The 18,008-nt window shown below is 46.0% G+C and overlaps 1 protein-coding gene across 2 annotated transcripts in view; it reads right to left on the bottom strand.

The window, feature by feature from the left end:
- Nucleotides 1-18,008, bottom strand: part of Fhl2 (four and a half LIM domains 2) — a 177,164-nt gene that overhangs the window by 1,816 nt on the left and 157,340 nt on the right. For both annotated transcript variants that reach the window (XM_075980270.1, XM_075980269.1), the window contains exons 4-5: nt 11,272-11,441; nt 863-1,049 (exon numbers count right to left, since the gene is read on the bottom strand). In XM_075980270.1, coding sequence (XP_075836385.1) covers nt 863-1,049; nt 11,272-11,441 — 357 coding nt within the window. The remainder of the gene's footprint in view (nt 1-862; nt 1,050-11,271; nt 11,442-18,008) is intronic.

The following is an 18,008-nucleotide window of genomic DNA, read 5'->3' as shown; positions in this document are numbered from 1 at the left end:
GAAAAAAAAAAGCAAGTTCTTGGAGCTGAGGGTATAACACAATGGCACACTGTTTGCTTAGCATGTGTGATGCCCTGGGTTTGATCCTCAGAACCACAAGAAAAAAAGAAAGCAAAATGGAGTATCTAGTTTACATACAAAGTAAATGGAGGAATGCTTCTTGAAGTGCTCTAGTTTGCTTGTTGCTTTGATAACCACCATGATCAAAAAGCAACTGTGGAGGAAAGGGTTGATTTCCTTTTACTGCTTACAGGTGAGCATGAAGAGAAGTTAAGGGCAGGAACATGGAGGCAGGAGCTCAAGCAGAGCCAGGAAGGGGTGCTGCCTTCTGGCTTGCTCTCCATGACTTGCTCAGCTGCTTTCTTGTATAACCCAGACCCACCTGTCCAGGAGTGACACTCCCCACATTAGGCCGGGCCCTCCTCCATTTGACAGAACTCTCATGCTTTTCTCTCCCCACCTGGCCACTGATTGGTACACATGGCAAATGTTTAGTCTGAAGCCAGCCAGTATCCACCTTCAATATCTTCAGCATGTCTGATACCTTAGAACAGATAATTGGCTGGCCAGCCAAGCACATTTTGAGCTCTCAGTTTGCTCATGTGATTATAATGGGCTCATAGACCCAAGCAGAAACACTCAATGAGAGGCCAATGGTTCTCCATGACCAGGCAAGGGGAAGTTCTCAGTAATCTGCAGAAGCACAAGCAGTGTATCAAGGACAGGCAGCAAGGAGGCAGAAAGGTAGTCTGGGAGCAGAGCCTCGGGATGCTAACAACACCATGCTAACACTCTAGGCCTCCGCAGTGCTCCAGGAGGCCGCCAGCCTATCCCCTGGCAGCAGTCTTCCCAGGATGCTTACCGCTGATGGGGTTGGTGCACCCAGCACACTTCTTGGCGTACAAGTCGCAGAAGCAGGTCAGGCAGTAGGGGAACTCATCCCGGGCAGTGAAGCGCTGCCCAGACAGCTGCTTCTTGCAGGCAGTGCACACAAAGCACTCCTTGTGCCAGGGTTGCTCCCGGTAAGTGACGCCTCCTGTGGTGATGGGCTGGGGGACACAAGTGCAAGAGTCAGGGCCACCCCGGTTTCTGGTAGGCATCTGTCACCATTATTGCCAGCGGACGATGCGAGACAGCCCGGCCCTCTGCAAATGTCCAGTTTGAGCCTCAAACCTCAGACACCTGGTGTTACCCTCCCTACCACTGTCACTCTAGTGACCGTGGGTCTTTAGGTGTCACTAGTGCAGGGGAACAGAAGGTATGGGTGCTATGGGGCACTGTCACCTTCCCAAATAGGAAGGTGGCACAGTGGTGTGGTCACCATCAGAGACAACACCGAGGATGCTGACTCCTACTTCTGAGCAGCCCTATCGCTGAAGAGAGCGCCATGGATAAAGACCTCAGCACCTCAGTTCTAGCTATGACATTGCACTCATGAAAAGGGAGGTGCATCCAGTGACCTCTCCAGCTCTATCCCCATGCCCAGCTTGTCCTGTCTGTTGGTGTGTCCTCAAGGGACGGATCAGCATCCTGGGAGCCTTTATCCTCACCCTGTCTTCCAGACATAGAAGGTTTGTGAAGAAAGCTGCAACGTTGCAAACAGCTCTTCATCCCTCAACTGCATCTAGTCACTTTCAAATATTTCTTCTCACAGGAATTTAAACGCTGGGTGATGAATGGAGTCAGAGACCGGGGGAGGTCTCAGTTTGACGGGCAGTGGTGAAGGAGGGTGGGATGGAAACACTCCAGGCCACACCTCAGTGTGGCAGCATCCAGCAGCTTCTGGGGTTCTTGCGTGATGGCCGTGCAGCAAGATGCTATTTCTGTGCTACAGAGGACTCGACCGAAACCCAAGCGTTGCCCAAGAATGAAGTCATAGCAGGATAATGACAAGGCAGGAAGAATCGGGACTCCTTCTGCCCTGCTCTCTTGTCATTAAGCCACCCATCAGAGACCACTGGCCAGTCACTCCCTCATGCCAGGAACAGAATTTATGGAAAATATTCTGGCCCTCCGTGCTCTGAGGAGATACAGGAGGCGTGGATCTGTGAGGTGATGTTTCCTCTGCCTGGAGGCTCTCCTCCGTGGCCTGGATCCCACACCCACTGTCGCCTACGCCTCACACTACTCCACCTCTCCTCACCCCTTCTATTAGCCCCTCACCACCCCACCTCTATTCATACATTCCATCCCTCTCCCTCAGCTCTCCTCACAACCTCCACCCCATTATTTCACACTCCATCAGCAGGTTCGGCTTCACTTCAGCATGGCTTCCTCAGAGATTTTTCCCTAAGCACCCCCAGTCTCCACGCCCCAGCCTAGCTGGTTCCTCTTGTTGCCTACTCTGTGAACAATCTGTCCTGTCCCACAGGACATGTGTCAAGACACCCACTGACTGCAAGGTCATCTCCACCTAGGTTAAAATCCAGCCCTTGAATGTGTCCTGTCTGGCCTCGGATCCCTGGCGCTCCATGGCTTCTTTCATTGCCTGAGGAGGGATGTGTCTGGCTTGGAAGTCCTGAGTGTATTTGGGGAGCACATACACAAAGGCATGCACCCCACAAGGCTGTGCCACCTGCACTTTAGCAACTAAAACGACCACACAGATGGGCATGTGACAGAGGGAGTTACTCAGAGGAGGTGAGTTACTCAGATGGCAGGGAATGCCATCAGGGTCTTGCAATGTGGAGATTATAGGGGTGCCTATGGATTTGTAGGCCTAACCATGGGGCTGATCTCAAGGTCAATGACTCCCAAACAGAGATGGGTTTTTGTTGAGCATAAGTACAAATGAAGAGACTTTTAGGCCTCACATATAGATTCTATGGCCATCAAACACACGCAAGTGAACAAGGAGTTCAGAATGAGATACCCGCCTCACTGACAGAGTTCATGATGGGTAAATTCACATGGGAGCCTCCCCCATCACATCAAGATGAGCCTCGTGGAAAAAGACCAAACTGTTTCCAAGTTAGAAGAGGTAGCTGCACAGCAGTGAAGGGGTTAAATCAGCTCCCTTTAGAGGGCGGGGTTTGCCTCAGGCAAATCCCGGCCAATAAAGTGTGCGCGGAGAGGCGGCTCGGCCCTTTTTGTTCCTCGCTACCTGTGCTACGCTGGAACTTTGGTTTAGTAAGTTTAACAATAAACTGGTAAATATTCTTTGATATCTGCATTGCCTTTATTTTGTGCCGGAACATCTGGCGCCTCCCCCGTGGGGCTTTGCCGAGAACCGGCCCCGAACGGAGTCTCTTGCACCCCGGGGTCGCTACGGCGGTCTCTCTGGGCGCGCGCGGAAGAAGTTGAGATTCTCAGCAGTCTCTCTGGGCGCGCGCTGAAACAGCTGAGACTCTGAGCGACTCGATTTTCCCTGCCGCTTGTTAGAGTATCAAGCAGTGAGTTTGATATCCACAGAGCCTTTTTAACAGCGCCTAAAGCTCTGTTCCGAGCCGCCCCGGCCAGATTTCCCGTGCGCAACCGCCCGCGGCGCGCGCGCTGCCTGTGTCTGCTCCCCCTCCCACCACCCCCACCGCCGCCAGCGCTCAGGTCACGTGACAGCGGCCTGAGAGCCCCGGCAAAAAATACTTATCAGCTTGGTGTCTGTTTCAATTTTGTTTTTGAGTCCTTTTATTTCAGATTTAGGACACGTGGATTCAACTGGGCTCTTTCGCCACCACTGGCAGGAACCAGTTATTACAGGTAAGAGAACTTTTTCTTTTCTAAATAATGTCTGACAACGTGACCGCAGCCTATTTCAATAGTTCTTTTGAATGCACCGTTTGGGAGATCTTACAAGAGGTGTCTACCACACCACATATATGGATATTCCTGGGATTCTTATTTTTCCTTAGCACTATTTGGTTTGATAATAGGAAAATGATCAAATCTCTTAAGGCAGAGGTTGAACGTTTAAAAACAATTGAGAATGACAACAATCTTCTCAAGAATCAGTTTGAAGTTCTCCAGGAAGAAAACAAATCTTTGTTTAACATGACTCGGTTAACTGAGCAAAATCTAAAAAAAGTACAGGTTGATGTTAAGGAGAAATTCATTACTATGGAAGAAGGAACAGCTGAATTGGATCGTAAGTTTCAGCAGTCCCTTTCTGTAGGAACTGAAACGTTAACTGAGAGAATCAAAACTGCTGAATGTGACAATCGAATTTTGTCTAAAGCTTATGACAGATTGGCGGAAAGATTGTCAATACAAGAAGGCACGGTTTATGCCATAAAAATTATGTCCAAAGATGACAAGTTATCTCTACTGGACAAATTTCATACTCTAGAATCCTCAATGAAGGCTTTAGAACATAATTCTGGGCAGGAGATTCAGACATTACAAAAAGCAATGGTGAATAGAATTGAAAAGATTGAGGAATTTCTAAATTCTGAAGAAGAAGAGCAAAGGGTAGAAAGGCAAATTTTAACTACATCTGTGGATAAATCCCTCCGGGACAATTTTCACAAAGCTCTACCTACAGCTCTACATGCCTTTCCTGTAATAACAACAGAAAAGGTGGTTGGTTCCAGAAACCCTAGGGTCATCAAGGAAGATACATGGGAGCCTGTCCGTATGAATGATCTCAAAGAAATTAAACAGGCCATCATGTCTTTTGGGATGCACTCCCCTTTTGTTAAAGAGATGCTAAAATCTTGGGCCACAACAAGCAAAGCAACCCCCTTGGACTGGCTCCAGCTGAGCTCCGCGGTCCTTGAGAGTGGACCGCACTTAAAATGGAAATGCTTATTCAGGCAAGAGGCTAGACTTTTAGAACAGCAGGAAAAGGCGAAGGGAATTGACGTTTCCCTAGATAAAATTCTAGGTGAAGGGCTCTTTTCAGACCCTCAGGAACAAGCTAATTTGGATGAAAACATACTTTCTATGTGTACTACAGCAGCCTTAAGGGCTTGGGACAGAGTACAAGACCCAGGACAGAGAATGGAATCATTTGTCACAGTTAAACAGGGTCAGAGAGAACCCTTTAGTGACTTTTTACAAAGATTAACTAAAGCTGTACAAATGGGGATACCTGACCCAGAAGCAAGACGTATAATAATTGAGTCTTTGGCCTATGAAAATGCTAATGTGGAATGCAAAAGGATCTTGAGGCCTTTAATGTTCAGATCAGCGTCCTTGGAAGAATGGGTCTTGCATACACTAGATGTTGACACATTTGACTATGGCACGGAAGCATGGGTAGAAGAAGCAATTTCCAATGGTAAAAAGAGACACCAGAATACCAAATGTTTTAATTGTGGCAAAATGGGTCATATGAAAAGGAATTGTAAACAACGGGTTTTCAGAAATAATAATAATGCATCTTCTAGAAATAACAGGAATAGAAGGAATCAGCCTTCAGGTTTATGTAGAAGATGTGGGAAGGGCAGACATTGGACGAATGAATGCAGGTCTACAAGAGATAGACAAGGCAACCTGATACAGACGGGAAACGTGAGAGGGGGGGCCTCTCAGGCCCCCATGGCAAACATGGTTCAGACATTCCCAGTTTCTGCAGAGAACATGCCTCGTCAGGACAATTAGAAAGCCACATGCCTACTGTTACAAGCAATAGTAATCAGAAAGATGAGTTACGTGTGTTTTGGCAAACTTCTATAAATGATCAAAGACCTAAGCTGAGAGTGTGTGTAAATGGCATTTTTATTACTGGCCTACTGGACACAGGTGCTGATGTAAGTATCATTACCCCAGAATCTTGGCATCCATATTGGCCTCTTCAGAATGTAAATGTCCAGCTCCTGGGAATTGGAACCCTATCTCGAGTAAGGCAGAGCACGAGATGGGTTGAATGTATAGGGCCTGAGGGACAAATAGGAAAATTAAGGCCTTATGTAGCCAATATTGCAATGAATTTATGGGGTCGTGACCTATTACAACAATGGAATACTCAAATTAACATTCCTGCTACTTCTAGAGCCCATATTTCTGAAAGGAATATTAAAAGTTATTACAAAAGGACAAAACCGGCCATTAGGGCTGTGCAGGAACAAGCAATTGATGTCCCTTCAGAAATACCAACAGCCTTGCCTCTAAAATGGTTGACTGAGAAACCAATATGGACAAAGCAATGGCCTTTAGCTGAGGAAAAGCTACAGGCTTTAGAACAGCTGGTACAAGAGCAACTAGATGCTGGACACATAGAAGAATCTACCAGCCCTTGGAATTCTCCTGTATTTGTGGTTAAGAAAAAATCAGGTAAATGGAGAATGGTGACAGATCTCAGGGCCATCAACAAGGTTATTCAACCTATGGGCCCTCTGCAATCTGGAATTCCGTTGCCCTCTTTATTACCAAAAGGATGGCCTCTCATAGTTATTGATTTGAAGGATTGTTTTTTCACTATACCTTTGCAAAAAGAAGATAGAGAAAAATTTGCCTTCACAGTGCCTACTTATAACAATTCTCAACCTTCGAGGAGGTACCACTGGACCGTCCTCCCCCAGGGTATGTTAAATAGCCCCTCCCTGTGCCAATATTTTGTGAACCAACCATTGCAAATAATACGCAAGAAATTTCCCAAATCTATTGTATACCATTACATGGACGACATATTGTTATCTGATTCAAACATAGATACCTTGAACAGGCTGTTTGAAGAAATACAGATATTGTTACCTAAATGGGGATTGCAAATTGCTCCTGAAAAGATTCAGAAGGGAGATTCTGTTAATTATTTAGGTTATAGAATAGGTTTGCAAAAAATTAAGACACAGAAGGCACAAATTCGGAGGGATCGCTTACGGACTCTTAATGACTTTCAAAGACTGTTAGGAGACATTTCCAGTTTACGACCAACTATTGGGATAACACCTGATCTAATAATTCATTTGAACAAGACCTTGGATGGTGATAAAGATTTAAACAGTCCCAGAGAATTAACAGCTGAAGCAGAAAAGGAACTGACAATGATTGAGGAGAAATTACAACAGGCACATGTGGACAGAGTGAATCCAGAGCTCGATTGTATTCTCGTCATATTACCATCGAAAATTTCTCCTACAGGAATTTTAATGCAGAGAGATGATATTATCTTGGAATGGATCTTTTTACCACATAAACCAAGTAAGAAACTGAAAACTTATGTGGAAAAAGTCTCTGAGTTAATTATAAAAGGCAAGCTGAGACTTCGTCAACTAGCAGGCATAGACCCAGCAGAAATTATAGTGCCTTTCACTGCTGATGAACTAAAGAAATTATGGGAAGATAATGAACCATGGCAAAGAGCTTGTGCTAATTTTTTGGGAGACATTAATAACAACTATCCAAAAAGCAAGCGGCTCAACTTCATAAAGAGAACTTCTTGGATCCTTCCTCGAATAGTCCGTGATGCTCCAATAACTGGAGCCCGTACATTCTATACTGATGCCAATAAATCAGGGAAGGCAGGTTACAAATCAGAAGACTTGGGTAAGGTGGAACAAAGTCCTTATGATTCTGTCCAGAAGGCAGAATTATATGCCATTCTTATGGTACTAAGAGATTTTAAAGAACCTATTAATATAGTTACTGATTCACAATATGCAGAAAGAGTTATTTTACATATTGAAACTGCTGAATTTATACCTGATGATACAGAACTAACCTCATTGTTTATCCAGGTTCAAGATTTGATCAGGAACAGGCTTTGCCCTATGTACATAACACACATCCGATCCCATACGGGTCTGCCAGGTCCTCTAGCACAAGGTAATGCAGAAATTGATCAATTATTGATTGGTAGTGTGCTTCAAGCCTCTGAATTTCATAAAAAACATCATGTTAATAGCAAAGGTTTGAAGAAAGAGTTTTCTATTACATGGCAACAAGCTAAGGAGATTGTGAAGAAATGCCCTACCTGCTCTTTCTATAACCAAACGCCACTGCCAGCAGGAGTTAATCCAAAGGGCACTCATAGAAATGAAATCTGGCAGATGGATGTGTTCCACTTTCCAGAATTTGGCAAATTGAAGTATGTTCATCACACCATCGACACTTATTCAGGCTTTCAGTGGGCAACTGCTTTAAGTTCAGAAAAAGCTGATTCAGTAATCACTCATTTATTAGAAGTCATGGCTATCATGGGTATACCTACACAAATAAAGACAGATAATGGTCCTGCTTATGTCTCTAGGAAGATGAAACGGTTTTTTGATCATTACAATATCAAGCATGTTACAGGTATACCATACAATCCTACAGGTCAAGCAGTCATAGAAAGATCAAATCGAACTATAAAGGATATGTTGCACAAACAGAAAGGGGTGGAAAACACCCCTAGAAATAGGTTACATAATGCTTTGTTAACCTTGAATTTTCTCAATGCTAACGAGAAGGGAACGACGGCTGCAGAAAGACATTGGATAATGGAAAAGTCTGCTGAACTAAATCAACCAGTTTATTTCAAGGATGTACTGACCTCACAATGGAAGCCAGGAGATGTGCTGCGTTGGGGAAGGGGTTTTGCTCTTATCTCCACAGGTGAGGAAAAATTATGGATACCGTCAAAATTAATAAAGGTTCGGTTTGAGGAAGAGAAGTCACTTGGAAAAGATAAATAACAATTCATTCACAAGGATGACCGACATACAGATGGTAAGGTTTACTAATAGGATGGGGGCAGGGTTCTTTTCTTATCTCCACAGGAAAATATTCATCTCCAAAGAATTTGAGGGACCCTGAATATTTAATTACTGATGGATGGAAAATAGATACGACCCATTAAACATCAACAATAAAATTCTATACGTATCGTAAGTATTGGTTTTATATATATTTATGTATATTTATATGTTTTATTGAACACTTCTTTATAAATGTGTAGAGCTGGTTTTGGAGTTGGACTATGGCTCAGTCCTTCTTCAATTCCAAGCCTGTTGATAAGAGATATTTCAAAGTTTCTGTCTCAGGTCAGGAGCCATGAAATGGGACAGAATAAGAATAATTTTATACTTGATAAACTTTCTTTGCCTTCCCTCACATCTGTGTCTTTCTTTATATGTCAGTATAAGTCCTTGTTGTTAATGTTTAAATTTCCCATAACAAGCAACATATTTTCCTACAGTAATTTTTGAAGTTTCCAGGATGAAGATGGGGCCCCACAACATCAACTCAATCTGGTTTTTATGACGTCATGAATTTTTTTTTTTTTTTAAGCACTAATTTTGGATCTGTTTTTTGGTACCAATTGCAAGAGACAATTTCATATGATGCACATTTTTGACAACGCTCTGGCCGGACCTTCTCGAAACACACAGAGACTAGTTATAGTTTTCTTAAGTCAAAGGTTAATTTGGGAATTTTACCATCGTTTGCTTTCACAGGGGCCCCTAAGAAGAACGTCGCCCCCATGTCAGCTAGAAGCAATCTAAGAGGACGACGTCCCCTCTCCCAACAGAGTTTGCCCACAGGGTTAGGGACATCTTTTAGTGGTTGGTTTAGGGGTGAGGGGATGGGGAGATATTGTATGGAATTAGGGATATATATATATATATAAAAAAAAAAAGAGGGGGATTAACTGGGTTGATGGGATGATTGGTATTTGTGACTTACTGTTTTTAGAAAATTATGTTGGTACTGTTTCTTGTATATTGATATATTGAATATTGAATGTGAGTGTTCCTACCTCTATTTTGGTATAAGAGTATGCTTATATTGTATGGATACATCTATCATATCACAATGTACATTTCTACCTCTGGTCCTATTTATGTAATAACATTGTTTACATTTGATAAGTAATGACATTGTTTACAAGTGAAGATCATTGTCTTCATACATTGCACAATTGTTTATTCCCTTAGTTTTCAAATTAGATAGGTATTGAGAATTACATGTTTGTCATATTATTTTTAGGTTAATCAGGTCTTTTAGATACATAGAGATTATTTTCAGTATAGATAGTATAATCTTCAGCTTCTTTGAAGAGCTGTAGAAAATGGCCTTTAATCTAACCTAGAATTCTGTGCCATCGAGACACAATTTACTCCTGGCAACACCACTCTACTCCCGAGAGAACGTTGAGCACCAAAGACACTCCACTGGGAGCTTGTCTTCCTGGCAGAACTGGCCTTTGGGTTAAGAAAAACCCATACCTCAACTACTGACTAAGATATAAACAGGATTGTCTTATCTTGCCAAGACAGGGTAGGATAATCCTAAGAAAGTTCCTTGCATTTGAGAATGGTATGTCAGTTATGTTAGGCCTTAGCCAAAGTTGGTTGACTCAACATTGCAAATGAGATTTTGGGTGATTGCCCAGGCAGTCAGTTGTCTCTGTCATTTGTTGCACATTTTGGATATCTCTTTTTTGTTAAGTAATATTTACTCCCTTCTCAGATCTTTGATGGAGTTGAAGATTATTTAATTGTAGTTACTCTTTAGCAAAACTTTTGCTCCCAATATTGTTTGTTATATTTATCATTTGTTATTATTGTTATAGTTATATTTGGTTTAGTTGTGTCTTATTTAGACAAAAGGGGGAGATGAAGGGGTTAAATCAGCTCCCTTTAGAGGGCGGGGTTTGCCTCAGGCAAATCCCGGCCAATAAAGTGTGCGCGGAGAGGCGGCTCGGCCCTTTTTGTTCCTCGCTACCTGTGCTACGCTGGAACTTTGGTTTAGTAAGTTTAACAATAAACTGGTAAATATTCTTTGATATCTGCATTGCCTTTATTTTGTGCCGGAACACAGCAGAAAGATATCCCAGAAGAAACAAGAATTTAAAGTACGGGAGTGTTCAACAAAGAACAACCATCAATATGGCAGGGGCCGGTAGAGCAGGGAAGTAAGGGGAGGAAGGGGACACAGGGAAGCAGGGAAGTGGGGGAGGGGAGGGCACAGGTGAGCAGGGAATTGAGGGAGGGGAAAGACATAACTTAATCAGGCCGGTAGAAGTCCTAATGGCAATGAGGCCCTGGAAGTGTCGCCACCCATGGAGCTGTATGAGCGAGAGAGTGGCAGCCCCCTTCTGTGGCTCTTGTTGATTTAAGATCAGCAGAACAGAGAGAGGTTAAGACGGGGAGTTTCACTTCCCTCCACCATCAGGCCATAAACATTCAGAAATGTTCTGGAAGGCATGAATTTTTCTCAGAGCTCATCTCTTTGAAACAGAGACCGGATCACAGACCCAATAGATCAATGCACAGACACCCACAAGAACAAACACGCAAGGTAAAAACGGCCATGCCCTCTAAGCAGGGAGATGCAATAATGTTCCTGCATGGCAGCCAGGCCAAGGATGGGAAATGAGAAGTTGGAGCAGACCCGGGGGGAGCTCAGCACCTTTTTGCACTGCACACACTGCAGGGCGTACTGCTTCTCATAGCAGGGCACACAGAAGTTCTGGTTCTCCTTGGGTATGAAGCTCTTGGTTCCAATGGGCTGCTGGCAGCGCTGGCAGGTGAAGCAGGTCTCATGCCAGCTGCTGCCCTTGTATTCCATCTTGCGGGTACCTGAGGTGGGAGGCAAGAGAAAGCAGCAGATGTTGTTAGGCTGGCTTGGGAGTCCCAGGGATATGCCTCCAGAGCCTGCTACCGCTGAGTTTCATGATACAGCTAGTCCCTCCTGCTCTCAGAGGCTCGCCTCTAGCTGGAGATAGTTCCTAGTTTGCCGTTAGATGCGATGCTTTACATGTGATCCTCGGACAGGATGGGTACTTAGTAGGCATTTGAGAGTTATCTTAGATACAGTGGTTGGAAATGTTAAATGAAAATAGAAACTGAATGCTTTTCTGCTTTACATAACATAGATGATAACTACAAGCTTAGAGCATTCTTACGGGGTGGTGTTGGTGAAGGTTGCCACATGGGGATGATAACGGTCTACTCTACACTCATAGTTCAACCTTCCATGGTTTCTGTTATCTGCGGCCAAACTTCAGTCAAATAGAAAACATCTAATGGAAAATTTCAGAAATAAACAATAGTGTGCTCACTACAGCGAAAGGGCTCTGTGCCTTCTGCCTCTACCTTCATCGCAATGTTCATGAGCCACCCTGCCTATATGGGCTTCCTTGTTCCCTTGTCCTGCACCCACGCTGGTGTAGTTCACCAAGATGCTGTCTCGGCGGCTCTCTAATGACACTTGTCCCTCCTCTGTACCTCTGCTTCCCCAGGACCTGTCTGCCGAGCCCTAGGCACAAAAGATCCTAGCATCCTAGCACTGCTCTTCTAGGCATGAAGGGCAGGGCAAACGGGAGGGACCAGTCAGCAGGAGTCACACAGAAGGTGGTGGGCCACTGTAGAGGTGAGCACAAGCAGTCAAAGTGGGAGAACAGAAACAGGAGGAAGTAGAGACTGTGGCTGGGCTGGAGCAGTGTGGCTGGGCTGCAGCTGTGTGGCTGGGCTGGAGCAGGGTGGCTGGGCTGCAGCTGGCTGGGCTGCAGCTGTGTGGCTGGGCTGGAACAGTGTATCTGGGCTGCAGCTGTGTGGCTGGGCTGCAGCTGTGTGGCTGGGCTGGAGCAGGGTGTCTGGGCTGCAGCTGTGTGGCTGGGCTGCAGTTGTGTAGTTGGGCTGGAGCAGGGTGTCTGGGCTGCAGCTGTGTGGCTGGGCTGCAGCTGTGTGGCTGGGCTGGAGCAGGGTGTCTGGGCTGCAGCTGTGTGGCTGGGCTGCAGCTGTGTGGCTGGGCTGGAGCAGGGTGGCTGGGCTGCAGTTGTGTGGCTGGGCTGGAGCAGGGTGTCTGGGCTGTAGCTGTGTGGCTGGGCTGCAGCTGTGTGGCTGGGCTGGAGCTGTGTAGCTGGGCTGCAGCTGTGTGGCTGGGCTGGAGCAGTGTGTCTGGGCTGCAGCTGTGTGGCTGGGCTGCAGCTGTGTGGCTGGGCTGGAGCAGGGTGGCTGGGCTGCAGCTGTGTGGCTGGGCTGGAGCAGGGTGTCTGGGCTGTAGCTGTGTGGCTGGGCTGCAGTTGTGTAGTTGGGCTGGAGCAGGGTGTCTGGGCTGCAGCTGTGTGGCTGGGCTGGAGCAGTGTGGCTGGGCTGGAGCAGGGTGGCTGGGCTGCAGCTGTGTGGCTGGGCTGCAGCTGTGTGGCTGGGCTGCAGCTGTGTGGCTGGGCTGCAGGCTTGGGAAGTGTCTAGAGGACCCTGCCCACCAGAGGAACTGCACACTGACTTTCTTGGGCTCTTGTCCAGAAGACCATCAGAGATTTAATTTGCTTTTCTTTTTTAAGATAAACTCGTGTGCTGGGCGTTGGATTTGTTTGTCTGTTTTTATCAATTTGATATGAGGTAGAATCACTGGGGAAGAGGAACCTCAATTACTACAGTGCCCCCATCAGATCGGCCTATAGGTTGATGATTGATGTGAGAGGGGTCAGCCTTTGGTGGGCAATGCTTCAATGCCCACTGTCATACCCCTCTTGGGCCCCAAGTTTCTAATTAACGTAGCCTAGAATTTAACGTAGCCTAGAATTTAACCATCTTGAATTGTCATGCAGCTAGCTCTGCCTTCTCCACTCCTCCCCAGCTGTGCTTTCAGGCTGGGGGCTTCCATTCCTGTCACAGCGTGTCACCATCATTTAAAAGTCGTATTAACCGGAAAAAGTGTTATAGCAATAAGACTCTACCTTACCAAAGGTCTAATTATCTCTTCTGGAGAAGTAACACTTCTCGTCCCACACATCTCCAAATACTTCCCATATGTCAGTCTGTCACCCAGAAAGCTGCAGTATCTCTTCTTTGCCAAAAGCAAAGCAAGCCAACAACAACAACAAAAACCCAAAAGTGTATCTGGTTAGTCGCTCTCCTACAGAAGGGCCGGAGCTTGAGTGCAGTGGCTATAGCCCAGCAGCAGTGTTCCCTGGCGTGCAGGGAGGCCGCGAGCATCCACTGTACCAAATGTCACAACGTGACTCTAAATTGTCTCTTAAGCATCATGTACTCCACACGTCCATGGGACCTGGCTGCCAATGACATAGGGTTATTCTGTTGGGTGATTTAAATTTTAAAGTTGAAACTACAAACTCGAATTGGACTCCCCGATATCCCCCAACACAGGAACCACACATATGTGTAGAGGTCAGAGGTCAACCTTAGGTGTTGTCCCTCACGAGCTGTCCACCTTGTTTGACTAGCCCACACTGGCTGGCATCTTCCAGATTCTGTGTCATGTTTTAGCATATGATGACACATTCTCTGACAGTTCTTGTCGCCAGCACTGAACAGCCAGATTGTCTATGTTCCTGACCCAGCAGTGAAGGCAAACATTTAGGGAGAACGGACGGTCACTCCATCTCCAGCATGTCCTTCTTTCAGGATTTAACCGCTTCTGGGACTTGTGGTAATGGATTATTATCCTTGGTAGAAATGGTTATCATATCTGAGGTGGGAAAGACAGACCACAAATAAAGGGCATCTTTCCAACAAAATGCAAGTCCCCACGAAGAGCTCACCATGGCCCTGCCACACGGGGGAGCACTACACGTCTGTGAGAGTGGGTGACTGTGGCTGGGAATTGGAGCCTGGGTACACACTTGATCCCAATGACCAAGCAGTGCTCTTCCTGTGAGCTGCCCGGCGGTAAGAGTGGCCACAGAATGGTCCCAGGACTGTCCTGCTGTCACTCCCACTGTGTGAGGAAGCCTGCTTGCCACATGTAAAGCAAGTAGGAGAGACTAAAAGTGTCGGTCAACAAGTGCCTGCCTGGTTAGACCAGTGTGGACACTGTTGAAGACCAGTGTGAACACTGCAGAGGATCAGTGTGAACACTGCAGAGAACCAGTGTGAACACTGCAGAGGACCAGTGTGAACACTGCAGAGGACCAGTGTGAACACTGCAGAGGACTGGTGTGAACACTGCAGAGGACCGGTGTGAACACTGCAGAGGACCAGTGTGAACACTGCAGAGGACTGGTGTGAACACTGCAGAGAATCCATGTGAACACTGCAGAGAACTGGTGTGAACACTGCAGAGAATCCGTGTGAACACTGCAGAGAATTCGTGTGAACACTGCAGAGAACCAGTGTGAACATTGCAGAGGACCAGTGTGAACACTGCAGAGGACTGGTGTGAACACTGCAGAGGACTGGTGTGAACACTGCAGAGAATCCATGTGAACACTGCAGAGAACTGGTGTGAACACTGCAGAGAATCCGTGTGAACACTGCAGAGGACTGGTGTGAACACTGCAGAGAATCCGTGTGAACACTGCAGAGGACCGGTGTGAACACTGCAGAGAACTGGTGTGAACACTGCAGAGGACCGGTGTGAACACTGCAGAGGACTGGTGTGAACACTGCAGAGGACCAGTGTGAACACTGCAGAGAACTGGTGTGAACACTGCAGAGGATCAGTGTGAACACTGCAGAGGACTGGTGTGAACACTGCAGAGGACCAGTGTGAACACTCCAGAGGACCAGTGTGAACACTGCAGAGGATCAGTGTGAACACTGCAGAGGACTGGTGTGAACACTGCAGAGGATCAGTGTGAACACTGCAGAGGACTGGTGTGAACACTGCAGAGAACTGGTGTGAACACTGCAGAGAACTGGTGTGAACACTGCAGAGGATCAGTGTGAACACTGCAGAGAACCAGTGTGAACACTGCAGAGGACCAGTGTGAACACTGCAGAGAACTGGTGTGAACACCGCAGAGAATCCATGTGAACACTGCAGAGAATCCGTGTGAACACTGCAGAGAATCCGTGTGAACACTGTTGAAGACCAGTGTGAACACTGCAGAGGACCAGTGTGAACACTGCAGAGAACTGGTGTGAACACTGCAGAGGACTGGTGTGAACACTGCAGAGGACTGGTGTGAACACTGCAGAGGACCAGTGTGAACACTGCAGAGAACTGGTGTGAACACTGCAGAGGACTGGTGTGAACACTGCAGAGGACTGGTGTGAACACTGCAGAGGACTGGTGTGAACACTGCAGAGGACCAGTGTGAACACTGCAGAGAACTGGTGTGAACACTGCAGAGAATCCATGTGAACACTGCAGAGAATCCGTGTGAACACTGCAGAGAATCCGTGTGAACACTGTTGAAGACCAGTGTGAACATTGTAGAGGATCAGTGTGAACACTGCAGAGGACCAGTGTGAACACGATTACAGAAGCCCCTCCTTAAACCCCTTTCCAACCTCCCCTGCCACTCCGACATGGAGGTTTTGCAGCTCACACACCCCTATGAAAGTGACAGGAATCAGGCACTTTCTGACTGAGCCATCTCCCCAGCTCCAACTTCAATTGCTTTTACATGCATCATTGACGCTTCCGCTGGCACAATGGAGTTAAACATCTCCTTTGACCAGAGACAGGCAGGTGTACATACCTACAGTTCCAGCCACTAGGAAGCCAGAGGTAGGAGGATGGATTAAGCTTTCTCTCAACCCCTCCCTCATCATATGTGCTTATATTTTCCAGAGTGGTCTTAAATGTTTGGTCTCAGTTGCATCTGATTCTTTTGTTTCTGCTTTTACACAGACACTCATCACGTAAGTGGCTGGCCTCAAACTCAGAGACCTGCCTCTCTCTATCGATGGAGGGCGGAGATTAAATGTGTGCCCCATCACACCTGGCACTGAATGTGATTCTTTAAGAAAAATACTTTAAAATGGCTTTATGTTGGTCTCAGTAACCAGCGGCGCGAAATGAATTTCCTTTAAACTTCACTTTCAAATTTAATATACTTAAAAGTTCTCTGATTAACAAACTTCAAATTCTTAAGTAGTAGCAAAAATAAATTAAAATTATGGGTATCATGAATAATGAAATATTTTAAGTGCTAAAATAGCTAACACATTAAGAAATTTCAACTTAAAATCACACTTTCTCAATGTGTACTTCAAAACTCAGAGTCCCAAGGTTAATTCACATTTTTAAAATCTCGCACACACTTTAGTGGTGACTTAATATTACGGTGGTCTTAGGGATGTGTCACCAGCTGAAAATATGATATTGTGATCTACAAACACGTTGCTGGCATTCGTGGCTGTTCTGGGACACACAGAGCCTGTGGGCCACAGAGTGGATACACCTGGTGATTCTAAAGTTTCTCAATGTGTCTGCTTCCCCTTGATTCTAACCCTCCCTATAGTTAAAATATTCCAAAGAAGACGTCTTGACACTTTAAATTATTTAGTTATCTTACATTGAATCTGGCACTATGGCCCAGGCTGGCCTGGAATGTACTGTCCTCCTGCCTCAGCTTTCCTACTGACCAGGTTCAGGACCTTGTTAACAGTCAATTGTAAACAATTTGAGTTCTCTTGTCTATACACAGTTTCTCCACTAGAGGGCGCCTGATGGCCTTGCTTGGACCACTGTCTGCACAGGATCTGTCCACCATCCCCATGCACCCAAAGTTACATTTCCCTGAGTCCCATCTGCTCACAGATGTCTCTGTCCTCAGTCAGCTTGCCATCCCCATTGAATCCAAGTGACCTGCTTACTGGTGCTTCCGCCTACCTAGTCTTCAGGAAGGGCTTATACTTCCTAATGACACTCCAGGGACGGAAGCTCTCTGCTGGCTTTGTGTAGCTATTCAGCAGCCATGTATGACACATGCTAAAAGCGACCTGGCTCTTAAAGTAATTTTTAAAAAGGTGCATTTATTTATTATGTACACGATGTTCTGTCTGCAGACCAGAAGAGCACACCAGATCCATATTATAGATGGTTGTGAGTGACCATGTGGTTGCTGGGAATTGAACTCAGGACCTATGGAAGAGGCTCTTAACCTCTGAGCCATCTCTCCAGCCCAAGACCTGTATTTTTATTGGCTGAACCAGGCAACTTGAATCTGGACAGCCTTTAATAGGTCATGCAAAGGCTATTCCTCACGGTGGCCCCTGAACCTACCACTATGCCTGTACCAACTTTTTAAAAATGGGGGTGACATCAGAGTCCTAGCCCAGGTTCTCTGAGCTGTTCTAATGCCCATTTTTACGTCACGTATCTGCTAAGATTTGCTTCTTCAATCCTGTATTTGTGCATGTATGTTTGTGTGTATTTTTGCAGTGATGGTAATCAAACCCACGTGCTGGGCAAGCACTCTGTCACTGAGCTACACCGGCCCTCCATATATT

This window comes from Microtus pennsylvanicus, chromosome 7 (assembly GCF_037038515.1).
Source record: "Microtus pennsylvanicus isolate mMicPen1 chromosome 7, mMicPen1.hap1, whole genome shotgun sequence".
In the NCBI taxonomy this organism is placed as follows: Eukaryota; Metazoa; Chordata; class Mammalia; order Rodentia; family Cricetidae; genus Microtus; species Microtus pennsylvanicus.
This window is presented reverse-complemented; position numbering and strand designations above follow the sequence as displayed.